General features: G+C 36.1%; 1 protein-coding gene across 1 annotated transcript in view; it reads left to right on the top strand.

Annotated features, from left to right (window-relative positions):
* LOC107741707 (protein diaphanous homolog 3-like) overlaps positions 1 to 13,925 on the top strand; it is a gene marked incomplete at its 5' end in the record, with an annotated part of 277,834 nt that overhangs the window by 166,816 nt on the left and 97,093 nt on the right. Inside the window, 2 exons of the mRNA XM_016554479.1 lie at positions 4,063 to 4,187; positions 12,218 to 12,382. Of these exons, the coding sequence (XP_016409965.1) occupies positions 4,063 to 4,187; positions 12,218 to 12,382 (290 nt within the window). The remainder of the gene's footprint in view (positions 1 to 4,062; positions 4,188 to 12,217; positions 12,383 to 13,925) is intronic.

The following is a 13,925-nucleotide window of genomic DNA, read 5'->3' as shown; positions in this document are numbered from 1 at the left end:
TATTGGATCCGTGCATTGACAGCAGCCGCTGCCGCCATTCATTATAATGTTAATCAAAGAACAAAAGGAAAGAAAATCCCTCACTGATCTTGACTGAATCACTTTTGTAACCTCATTTTATATGTTATTTGCCTGTTGTTTGGCGCTGACTACTGTAATGGCAACGTGCATCGGTGTATGCGATTATTTTGGAGATGCGTTCCAATATAATTTATCCTTATTTAGGGTATAGGCCTATTCCATTTTGATCTGCAGTTTAATAAAAGTTAAACAGAAAAATACTAAAAGTAGCACTGCATGTGTTTCTGAATATTTATTTAAACAGACTGCATAATGATGAAAAACCACAAACATGACAGGTATAACTAAAATACGCCAATTTCTTCAGCGCACATTTCAGTGCAATATTTTTATATAATTTATCCTTATTTAGGGTATAGGCCTATTCTATTTTGATCTGCAGTTTAATAAAAGTTAAACAGAAAAAATACAAAAAGTAGCACTGCATGTGTTTCTGAATATTTATTTAAACAGACTGCATAATGATGAAAAACCACAAACATGACAGGTATAATTAAAATACGCACTATCAGCGCACATTTCAGTGCAATATTTTCATATACAGATTTTTTATACCGTGTATACAATATAATTGTTTAATTAAGCTGATATATAGCACTATAAAGTCTTAATTCATTTGCAACAAAACTATAAAGTTTAGTTGCAAACGACTGAAGACATTATAGTACTATATCTCAGCTCACCCCTCAACATGCACGCATTCGGAGATTCGGCAGCCTAACACTGAATATTATTTTGTGGGCGTTGTATTTTGATTAATAAAATAAAAATTACAATACAAAAATGAAATTTAAATTACCCTGCTTCTAAATAAATAATTCACAAAACACAAATTTGATAAGAACAGAGTGGAAATTATTAGCAACACCAAAATAACAGCAAAGCTAATGTTTTCTGTTAGTTTAAGCACAAACTAAGCAAAGTAAAACCAAACTTTGTGGCAATAATTAAGACCAAACTGAACATGGTGTGTGTTTATGGTGCATGTCGGCAATGTTGTCTCTGTGGGGGCGGGGCGTGGTGGAGGTGGGGCTTAGGTAGACGATATTATCGGATATCACGATATTTTATAATTTAAATTTTGGCAGTAGGCGGTTATCGATAATATATTTTTGACATATCGCCCAGCCAGCACACACTTGGTTTTCAAAGTGACTTAAAAATGGCACAAAACATAGAGGATGTGTTTCAACATAGCAGGGCTGTGCAATGCAACATGTGTCCCGCATGCGATGAATAAATTTACCACAGTAGCACGCATGCGATACAGTTGATTTTTTTCTCTCAGTGGATGCTTAAGATTTCCTGAGAAAAATTAATTACTCTAACAGATTTTTTTAAACATAATTTAATAATCTATAATAAATCCTTTTCTGTTTTCTGTAAAATACAATGATATAATAATTATTATTAAATGTTTTGTGTATTATAGTGAAAGTGTTATTACAATAGTAGTATTTATCTTTCTGTTTAATGTTTTTATGTAGTAATAATATTGAAACATTTATGTCCTGTTTGAGTGATACTAGTGGTTAATTGTTTTCGGAGATAGTAACAGATGTTTTATTCTTGTCACTACAATTATGTGGCCTGTGCTACAAACCTTTCAACCTCTGTAGCACCAGAGCTACATGCAAAAATGTTACCGTACAACCCTGTCTCGTGAGTTACCTAGCTAGACAGCTTTTTTCTTTTTTCTTTTTTCTTTCTTTTTTTTTTTTTAAGAAATGTATACTTTCCTTCAGCACAGACGCATTAAATTGGCTGCTGAAATGTCAGCTCTTCCATCACAGGAATAAATTACATTAAAAAAAAACAAACAAAAACACTAAACAAATTTTTACTGTTTATACTGTATTTATTTAATAAAATGTGGCCTTGATGAGCATAAGAGACTTCCTGACCTCAAACTTTTGAACAGTAGTGTACAAAGTGACACTTAACTCACAGTGGATAAATGAAGTCCTCCACAAATACATGCAAACATGTTCGTTTCTCTCAAGAGCTTGCAAATCACTAAAAGAACCAGTCTAATAAAATTGAACACATTGCTTTCAAGTATCCCTCTGAATGGGAATTTTGAGTGTAGGTTTACACTCACCAACCCCCTTACACCAAACACACACACACACTAACACTTAGCTCACTCTGCAGTCGCTTCTCAAGAGCATGAGTGATTTAAATAGTTTTGTTGTTTGGCTTTAGTGTACATATAATATGTGCATCTATGTATACTGTAACTGTAGGCTAGATTTAGTCATCACATACAGCTCTCACACAGCTATGCAGTTGCTAGGTGGTTATAAGTCAAAAGAGCATATATAACAACAATAGGAAGGTGCCAAATGAGTGATGTGCTGAAATTATTTAGTTCCTGAATAAATGTACCATACAGATTGACAAATAGGTTTGTGTGTGTAGGCACTGGACTCTTGGGTCACACAAAATGGCATTGCCAGCTGCTCTTGGCATAGTCCAATGAAACCAGATAGTGACATGTACCTCTATCTCTCTTTCTACATTGACTCCATGAGAGGGAGCTAGAGATGAGTTTGGTGGCTAAAGTGAGGTTTTTGTATTCAGCTTGTCTCTTCTGATTATGCATACAAAAAGAAGCTTTTTGTTGTTCTGAATGCAAAATGTGTGCATTTCAACCCTTTAGGCCAAGATATGGGAAATGTATGAGATATTCACTTGTTAAAAGCTTCAAATTGTTCATCGTACATGTTAGAAATCATTAAGGACCAAAAGGAAAAAAAAATGTCCGACTTAACTAAGCAGATTAGCATTTAAGTAGTTTAACATTTACACAATTCCTCACGAAAATGCAATAAATAATATCCAGCTAAGCTGAGGATGTTTAAGCCAAATCTCCACACATGATGCTCAGTCAATGTGTCCTATCACATTTAGCTAACACTGTGCATGGAACGGGATCGTCCCCTCCTGAGCCTCTTATTAAAGTCACATAATTACCTCATCAAACTACCAGTGTGTGTGAGGAACAGATGAAAACTACAGACCTGGTTTGGTCTTACAGGAACTCTTGTACTAGTAATTAAACAAATATATATTTTAAAAAAATGATAGTTTCTGTGCTAATAGGATAACATTGAACCTTTTAGAAATTGTATGCTAAAGATGTTGTGTGTAATTTCTTTGCAACTAGGGCTAAAAACTTACCTCAATGTGATATTGATCAAATGTTGAGAATAATGACATCCACACAATCATTGCGGCAGGTGTTCATACATTTGACTACGCAGATTTTCACTTCAGTTTAAGACACTTCAGATGTGTAAAATGCCTTAGTTACTTTCCACACTAAAACTGATTGAAGTGCTAAATCAAAGGTTCCTGAGAAATTTTTTTTGGTGTTATTATTTTATAAATACTATTATTTATATATATATACACACACACACATACAAAAAGGACTATATATATATATATATATATATTATAGTCCTTTTGTAATTGCATATAAAACAAAACATAACAGCTGGATTACATGTATAACAAAAATGCCAAACAAATGACAATAAAATGCTTTGAGGTCTCATTGGCATTAATCATTTCATTATTTTTATTAGTTTTTAAAGTCTTATACATTAAAGTTTATAAAGAGTTATAAATGATTAAACATTTTGACTGTTAAAGCCCCTCACACTGCTTGTGAGAGAGTAGACAAACTCTTACTAGTTTTGCTGTCAAGCTATAAAAAGGATGAAAAACGCATCGTAACGGGTCCATACAACTGCAGAGTCTTCTGAAGCCATACGGCAGCTTTGTGTGAGGAACAGACTGAAATTTATGTTGAAAATATTCCTTTCTGGTATAGCTCTGAAATCCAGTGAATGTCTCTGTCCAAAAGAACTTAGTTTTTGAGGAATGTTTGTCGTCTGGAAACATGTATTTTGGATCTGCTATAAGCAAAGCGTGTCAGTGCATTGTTTTAAATCTGTATCTGTGTGTGTCTAGTATCAGCAGAAAACCTTGAGAAGAGCTTGAGACAGATGGAGAAACACCTGCTGCAGTTGGAGAAGGATCTGGACACTTTCAGCTCCACAGACGACCAGAAGGACCTGTTCCTCAGCAAGATGGCAATATCCTTTCACACGTTTGCATGCGCACCCACACTGTACATTTTTGTTTCCTTATTTTTGTCTAAACACTTTTATTCATTGCTGTTTTGCTATCAACATTGTTATTTCTTCTGTGCGTGGTGGCGACACGTTCTCTAGCACCCTTCAACCTCACACACTTTCACAAACACTAATCAGAGTTTATGTCTGCGTGTGTGAATTAATTATTTATATTAAACTTCACCGGAATGCATGTGAAACCGAAGACAGTTTGATAATGGAGTCGTACATTCCTGTACTTGCTTGTTAGTTCTTTTCCCAGCTGTCTGTCATTGCACTCGAAACCGTTCCCTGCAGTTTGGATGCTGTCTCCTGCAAATGGCAAACATTTGAAAGCCAGACGTGTTGCCAGGGGAGATACCAGGGGCACGAACTAAACGCTGAACAAAACATATACCCAATAATCCTCAATGAACCTTTCTTCTCATGCATTTTGTATAGTTCGGTGGAGCAGGTAGTCTTGGGTAGCTTCATAATTCATGTTTTTGACTTACCGAGCGTTTTATTTTTATTTTTTTACCTTTATGCTTGCTGTTTTATGGACAAAAACAGATGTTTTTTTTTTTTTTTTTTTTTTTTCTTTAATACTTTAGTGTGGTGCTCATGATCCAATGAATGCCTGCAGTTCTGGGTCTGACCCGACTTGCTCTACCCTTCACGCTGTCCTGGCTAGACTCTACCAAGGGAGGTTATTATCTTACTCACCAGCCACATAGTGGACTGTCTTCCACCCTTCCACACACTTTTTTTTCCTAATTATTTTATGCAACACATTTTCTATTAACTTTTTTGCCTTTTTGTTTTTGTATGCAATAGTATTTTACTTTTCTTTTCTTTTCTTTTTATTCTTTGTTTTTTCTTTTATTTTTATTCTTCTCCCCATTTAATAGCTACATTTCGTACCTCATCCCTGCTGAGATGTTTTATGAATGCATTGACTAAAATCTTAGAGAGCTACCCTGCTAGACAGCATTTTTGGGTATTGATTTTAAAATTTGGACACATTGATGATGGCAAAAATATGTTCTCTTAGTGAGCAGCTTATTAGGTTTCCAAATAGCAATTACAAACCAATTTTTTGCGTTGGTCTCTTCCACTGGGAGTCGATGTTGAATGTGCACGTTTTTAGTTATGTACGAAAATATTAGGGATCCATGATATGGTCTTATGGTAACACAATGACTGATATTGTGATATTGGAGGTTAATAGATATTAATTAGATGTTAATAGACTGATATTGTGATATTGGAGGGTCAATATACTTAATATTTATATTATACTATACAGATATTTAATTGTGCTGCTAATTTCCGTTATTTTTCACATTTAGTTTACCTTTGCTATTTTTTGATTATAAAACACCAATAATTTAATGCAGTTTTTTTGCAAATCTCAAAATAAATTATTTTCATATTGTGTATAATAATGTTATTATGCCTAATTTTATGTGTAGCATTTAAATTAATTGACACCCATACTACATCCATATGTGCTTGTTGAACACTTAGGACCTTATGAAATCCATTTAATTGTTTAATGGTTACATTTTATTAAATTTTTTCAGAAATACTGTCTTGTGTATTTACATTTTTCTGCTAAATAAATTTTGGTAAATAATTTTTCTGCTAAATATTACTTTAAAAATAGTTTTAATAATAATTGTATTAGCAGCAGTAGTACTATCATTACATTAAAGGTCCCATATTTTACACCTTTCTGGAGTTTTATTTTAGGTTTTGATGTCCTTAAGAATATATATTTGCGGTATAAGTACCAAAAACCATCTCAATATATTTTTACAGCTCCTTTCTCAGGAGCTCTGCTGAGAACAGGTCGATTTTGGCCTGTCTAATTAATATTCATGAGCCTCTCTTCTGATTGGCCTGTTGTTTTCTGAGTGACGCATGGCCAGGCCAACCACAGGTAACTAGGGTCAGCCGACGTCACAGCGCTAGCTGGAGGCAGCAAAACAAAGGGGAAACTGGAGGTGGCCCATTCAAACCCAGCGTAGATTCGGCTACATAAGGAGCTTAAAATATCATCTTGTTGTGATGTCGGGTGCCAGAATCGACGTAATACAGCCTCAAATTAGAAATTTGATCGCATATCTGCTGCCACTGCCAGACAAAAAACCGACAACAGCTGTGGTTAAACGCGATAAAACGAGCAGACTGGACAGAAACGATCGTCAAAAATGTTCGCGTTTGCAGCGCACACTTATCAGAAAAAGTTAAATAAAGTATTGTCTTTTGTTGTTATGGGCTTTCTTGCCATATGTCTATGTTTTTTGCATCTCACGATTATGTCGTGTATGAAATAATGTCCGGGGTGGTGACTGTGTAGTTCTGACGTCAACTTTTTACGGAAGTCACAACGGTTCATGAAAAATCGCAGCTACTTTAAGCAGGCTGTGTGAATTTTACTGTGGACTGACTGTTTTGAAACTTATATGGTAGTTACATAGTACCTAGACCTCAGTTATCATGAAAAATTTCAGTTTTGACAATATGGGACCTTTAAGTAATATTTCTGTTTATCAGTTTATTATAAGTTTTCTTCAAGTTAAACCAAATTTTTATTTTGATGGGTTACTGTTAAGACCTTTAGGTTTCTGTTTGTATATGATATGACGATAGTTTTTCTCAAAAGAAACGGTAAAATGCTCATGAAGTGACTATAGATTGTGTTCATGTGCTCATATATTGAGGCGGCAGAGGCTCAAAACACCGCAAGCGTCACGTGTGCTTCATTATGTGTGTAGTAAACGAAACTGAGCATCTGTGCCATTCATAGACACACAGAACATGCAGGATTCATATTTAAATGCTCTTTGTGCAGCTTAATATTCACAGACACTAGTACAAATCGCGTTTTGATTCAAGTGAAGTTTACCTACTTTTGATGCATCCATCCAAAAAAGTCCATGTTTTCTGAGGAGTTTAGGGCACTATTCACTTCATTTCAAAATGATAGTACATGAAGGTGTTTTGTTGTGGCCTTTTTAACTGTAAATGTCTGCATGGAGATTGCATGACAGTATCATAGATGCAAATTCCTCACCTTTCGGTGAAAACACCTTTTTGAGATCAAAATAGGTCACCTGCGCGATTTGTGTAGATCCAATAAGAAAGTGTTTTTTGTGTTGGGGGGGGGAGCTTTTTACAGTACCATTATTACCAATTCATATCTGTACCCACTTGTAGTCAACCACTTTTAAACGCTCCTTCCTGTGTGTTTTTGCGTGCACTCTCTTGTTTCGAATGACAAAACCACAAGTTTATTTACATGTTTTTGCAGCGTTGAGTATTGTAGCCAATCACAGGCATCTCTGTAGAAAGCAATGGCCAGTCAGAGGTGTTTTCTGTAGGTTAATGAGAAAAATCCCCTCTGAACTAATTTTTGTTTTCGTAAGTTTACAGAGTTCTATACGCTTGTAGATCTACCTAATCTAATCAGAGAGAGAAAAAATGCATACACACAGTGTAAATAAGAGATTGATTGTGTAGTCATTGATTTATCAGGAGTTTTTGCGCGAGTAAGCTCTTTCAGTTGCGCTATAAGAGCTTTGCTTTGTTTCTCTAGAATCTCTACATAATCCATTGACAATTTGAAGAAAAGTTTTGTTCGTCTAAGAGGACCCGAACGTCCACGTATACGGTTTCAAGAATGGCAAATGCGAGTGTAAAAAATTACGCGAGTGAATCTGCTAAATTGTTTCGTCATTAATTGCTATGATTGAAAGTGATAACTCCCCTGGGCGGAATGATCTATCTGACAAACCGATGTCAAAACTAGACCTATGCATTAAGTGATGCAGAGTTAATTCAGAGTAACAAAACTACAACAGCAACAAGTCTGTGTTGGCTGAATATATTTAGCAGCTTCTACAGCTAAAAAAGTATTTTTGATGTGTCCTTTTTAAGGCAGTGTTTAAAAAAAGTAGTTTTTAAATTAAATCTAAAAAAATACTTCAAAACATTTAATGCATTATTATTTAATTGTACTTGCTATACTACTACAGTACAGTACAGTACTAGAATTTGTTATAATCATTTTATAATAAATTCAAAATCAAGACCTGAAAACTAGGGAGTGGAAATGGCAACTGAGCTATTGAGTGATCCTCTGCTGCCATCTACTGGATCTAATGGTAATTTCATATAATTGTCATCTCAAAAGTCTTTGTTTTCCACAAGGGTTTTTTTTGGCACATTTTTTCCGTCATCTCCATGACTTTAAATTGAATTTTACTGCACATCTGTAAGGTTAAAAATAATAAGGCTTTTAAATATTGTATAAGTGTTTAATTTTTTTAAATTTTTTTGGAGGGGGGTTGCGTGTCTTTGTCACCTTTTTCACCCATGGTGAGTTTACATCCCTGCAGTATGATTAATTTAGTACACCTGTTAGTATGCATGTAGCTTTTTACTTTTATCCATATTGTGTGTATGTGTGTTCCAGGTATTATGGGCTGTTTGTTAATAGTGTGTCTTAGAGGTGTTATGTGTGAGTGTACAGTATGAGAGTGACTAACAAGCTCAGGTGTACAGGAGAAAATCGATGCTTTTCTATCCCTCTGCACAGAGCTTGTGTTCAAGGGTCAGCCTCTCTCTCTTTATTTAGTTTAGCTCTCTGTCATTTAGAGCAAAAACCCAGAGTCCACCTTCCTCTCTCTTTCCTCTGTCAGCGTTAACACCGCTCAGCTCCACACGGCATGGGCCCTTTTCTGTCCTCTGAGCTCTTAGCACCAGCAACCAGATCAGTATTAAAGTTAATGAAGTCTTATCTCTCGCTTTCATACACCGTCTGTCCTTTCATTAGCTGATCACGTCCCCTGCGCTCCATTCTTTCTCTAATCAGAGAGCAAAGCAGGTGTGCTTGGAGGGCGTGAATGAACTCGCAGTATAAAAGACAGCAGAGGAGTCGCACAAAACAAATCTGTGTGCATATGCAGCCGGAAGAACTCCCTAAAGATTTCACATGTATGCCGAACAAGCATCGCTGGCCAGCCTGTCTGCCCTCCCTTATAATGTCTTCATCATGAATAAGTCATGGAGGACCTGTTATACTGAGTCCTGGAGTGAGATGCGTGGGTTAAAGTAGCTCTGTCCAGTTTCTAGGTGTCCACATGTTAGCAGAGTTCTGGCTAATAGTCACTTTTCCTTGCCTAGGAATACCTGATTATTCAAGTCAGGTTCAGGTGAGCTTGCAAACGAACTGTTGCCGTCTAGGACAGTAGTTACCAAACAGCGGAGATTTCGCTTGATTCAGCACAACCACTTGCATACTAATGCATATAAAACAGCATTGACGTTACGTCCTAACAATATAGAAAATGTCAAATAAATGCTGTTCTTTTCAACGTTTTATTAATCAAATCAACTTGGAAAAAACATGTATCATGGTTTATACAGAAATATTAAGCAGCACAACTGTTTTTAACATTGATAAAAAAGAAAATCAGGATACTAGAATGATTTCTGAAGGATCATGTGACACTGAAGACTGCTGAAAATTCAGCATTGCCATCACAGGAATACATTCAAATATATAAAAATAGAAAAAAAAGTTATGTTCAATTCTCCACAATATTTCTTTTTTAAATTTCTGGTTCTGTATTTCTTATTTTTTTGTCAAATAAATGCAGCCTTGGTGATAAAAGACTAATATCTAAAACATTAAAACAATTTTACAGACTCCACACATTTGAAGAGAATATACACTTGAATAATAATGGCCTTAAAATAAAATAACTCCATTTAAAAACATAAAAAATTATATACTATATGTACATATATTTTTGTTTATGAATTAAAAATTTGTATTGTGTGGGTAGCATGCTCAATGAATATGTTTACATGCACTCATAATGTAATTATATTGGGATTTTGGCATTATTGCGATTTAAACTTGACCGCATGTAAAGTACGTCAATACGTCAAAATAATGCGATTAAGCTCATAATATTAGTAACCATTATCGCATAAAACTATGTGGCGTATGTTGATTTTAATTGCAATAAACAGGCATGTAAATGCCCTAAACGCATTATTACAGCTTTGGCGGAAGTGTGCAAGTGCTCAGACGCACATGGATGCTGCGTATTCTTCACACAATTTCATGAATGAAACGAAAGCAAAAAGCACTCTCAGTTGAGCCTGCAAAAGTAGGAAATGCTCTAATGCATATTTGTGCTTGCACTCAGGAGATCTTCAAAGGTTTCTAGTTACGTGTTTTCGCAGCGTTGAGCACTGTAGCCAATCACAGACATATCTATTGATTTCTTGAACGCAGTGGCCTATCAGAGGTGTTTGAGTTCAAGCATCCCCTCACCACTACTTACTTTTATAATCAGAATAATGAAAATTGCATGTAAACAGGAGTGAAGAAGTTTGCTAGCGTCTTGTAAACATCTTAATTTAAGTCCTTACTCTGCATTATTGGTGCACATGTAAACGTAGTCAATGTTTCATATAAATGGTAGTCTTCAAGCAAACTCAGATGAGATCTACTGTCCTAACATATGAGCTGAAGATGAAGGCAGCTTTGATAAATCAGATGCACTGTTATTTATAGCGAGTGAGCAGAATACCCTAAAGCATTTTGTAGGCTTTAACTTAAGAAAGACAGGAGAATGACAGCAGGAGAGATTGTCACTTAACTCCAGATCTGTTTGTAGTGTGACTGTGCTGTCGTGGTGCCGTTCACAAGTCAATCTGAGAGCACAACCTACTGAACAGTTCACCCTGCGGCCAGCTCATAAACACAGACACACACATACACTGTGAAGCTAATGCCGGTATAAAAGAGAACCTTTTTTGGACGTTGATCCAAAGTTTTAACACAAGTTTTTATATATAGAAATAATATGTTATAGACATTTGATGTGGCTCAATGTGTGATGTGTGGGTTGTAGGTCAGTTGTGCTTTTATATCTGTAGATCCTAGTTGAAACACTTCATTCATATAGCAGTAAATAATCAGAATATTTAAGCTATTTTCTTTTTATATACTGTAAAAAAAAAATCTGTCTAAACCCAAGTGTGCTTATGTATGTATATAAATATTTTCCTTTTGGCCTTTGTTTCTTTCTTTGTCTGCTGATGTAGATGGTTTTACTTTCCATTCCAAAAGGGAAACTTTGATCTTCATCAAAGATTATCGCCCATTTCCTGTTTTTCACACCAGATCTATGTTCAAAGTATGTGATATTTCAGTGTGCTTATGCATGTTAACAAATGACAGTATGTGCATGTGATATGCGAGTGATCTCATGTAGGGTGTTAATTATTGGCATTTGCAACTGTTAATATTACTTATACTTTGGGTTATACAACAAGTTTGACTTGTTTAGCATAGTTGAGGATAAAGGCAGAGCAAAATGTATTCTGTTCAAATGTAGTCTGTATTCACTCGAAGTACTTTTTAACCGTCTATAATTATGTTTGTTGATGAAAAAAATGCCTGTGTGTATACATTCTTTCCCAATAAATTACATGTTTTGCATTGGTTCCTACTGTACACGTAGACACAGTTTTAATTGGCTAAAGAGCAGTCATGGATACAGCGCTTGGCTCTGTGCAAGTGCAGCAGTTTAACCATAATTAAAATGAACTGGACTTTTCTGTGTGGACTATTTATCTATTTATCGCTGTATATGTGTCTTGGTTTTTTGCATGTGCTGGTTTCACAGCTCTGTAGCAAGTGTTGCATTATGGGTGTGTAGTGATGCGATCAGGGATTAAAAATTAATCGTTTTCATTTTGGTTCCTTCTGAGCAGAAACTATTTTTGGGACTTCACAGCATCCTTACCAAGGGGTAACCTGTTAGAATGAAATAAAGATGAACAATTTTCCTTTTTGAAATGAAAGTGCTAATGAACTAATGAACTTGAAAGTTAAATAACAATTGTATAAATCACTGCTGGTTTAATGAACTTATGTTTCACTTTCCAATACTAGATTCTTGTCCTTGACGATGATTCCTCACAGTTTCTCCACGCAGGCGAGAGATCAGTACCAGAAGCTGGTGATCATGCACAGTAATATGGTGACCCTTTACCTCAACATGCTGGAGTATTTCACCATCGACCCCAAGAAGACCTCTGTGGAGGAACTCTTCACTGACCTCAGCAACTTCAGAGCCATGTTCATGGTAAGCCGCCCACTCCGAATCAGATCATAATCACAGCCGCTATACCTTATGAAATGGAGTCGTGTCAGTGCCAGGTTGAGACCGGCTCGTGTTTGCAGGATCTGCAGCTTTGCAGGGAATAATCTGGTTCTTTCTCCTCCAAGCCTTCATCCCTTTTGGCCCACAAGCCCTGACCTACTCAAACAGCAGGAGCTATCATAAGTGAGAGATATCACGAGAGAATACTGGGTAATTAATGGCCAAATATTGCTCACCCTCGAACGATATGTGCAGGTTACACAAATGGAGACTGAGCGTCATTGAATGTGATTGTGTGTACGTGCTTTCACACACTCCCTTCATTCCCATTCTGAAGGTTCTAGTGCACTAATCTGACAAAAGAGAAGCTGCCTGTCTCCTTTATGAAAAGCCATTTGAAATGCAAAGTTATTTTCCACTTGGCTGCTACAGTGATGAGACGAATCTGGTCGCCTTTATTATTTTAAATGATTTCATGATGGAAATGCTGAAATTTGGGGAATGAGCTGACGGTGGGTTTGCCATCAGATGCATGATAATGCACTCCTGTGGCGCATCATTGAAACCTGTCCCCGGTGCAGCGAGGGACGTGGAACTGTGCAGCCTGCACTGTACTCCGTCAGACTTGATGAGTTTTTAGACTCGCTGTGAAACAAGGCAACAGAGACCTCGATAGGGGTTGCGATTGACCCAAATCAGCAGTCTGAAAAATTAAGCATGAAGGGTGCAGGCAGTCATTTTAAAAGACAATTCTTGATTGTAGGGCTGGCCGGTATATCGAGTTGTTTTTATAAGCGCTATGGTATGAGACAATACAATATCGATATACTGTACAGTAGTTTGATATGAGCGCATCTAAATAATAGCACATAGTGAGCTGCTGCGAGAAAGTGCATCATCCAATTTGTCCTAAACATGAGACATGCTTTATATTAAGGGCTTTAAAATAATTTGCAAGACATAGTTAACACATAATTTAAAGTGGCTGTCCCCATCATATGCTCAGACACATGCTCCTGACAGAGGCGCTACTTGTGCTGTCTAATGCATTTGAGTTGTGCTGTTTTCCTTTAGTGAGTAACTTACATTTTGCAGGTATATTCTACGTCTGTTAATGTTAGGAAGTCATTTAAATATTTCCATTTTGCCGGAGCCTTCTGCATGAGAAACTTCACAGACTTCAGTGAACAAGCGTTGCAGACAGAGCGTAATACAATTGAATGTCATATGTACAATTTTAAACCTACAAGTAAGTGTATTTTATGATAGCAGTAATGGGGTAATCAAAATATGATGCAATTAATATGTGCTCTTGTGTTTATTAACTTTCATTTTTAGTTTAAAGGGGTCATATGATGCTGCTAAAAAGAACATTATTTTGTGTATTTGGTGTAATGAAATGTGTTTATGCAGTTTAAAGTAAAAAAAAACACATTATTTTCCACATACTGTACATTATTGTTTCTCCTCTATGCCCCGCCTTTCTGAAACGCATCGATTTTTACAAAGCTCATCGGTCTAAAAA

Source organism: Sinocyclocheilus rhinocerous, unplaced genomic scaffold (genome assembly GCF_001515625.1).
Source record: "Sinocyclocheilus rhinocerous isolate Xijiao unplaced genomic scaffold, SAMN03320098_v1.1 scaffold796, whole genome shotgun sequence".
Taxonomy (NCBI): domain Eukaryota; kingdom Metazoa; phylum Chordata; class Actinopteri; order Cypriniformes; family Cyprinidae; genus Sinocyclocheilus; species Sinocyclocheilus rhinocerous.
The sequence above is the reverse complement of the archived record's forward strand: the minus strand, read 5'-3'. Positions and strand labels throughout refer to the sequence as shown.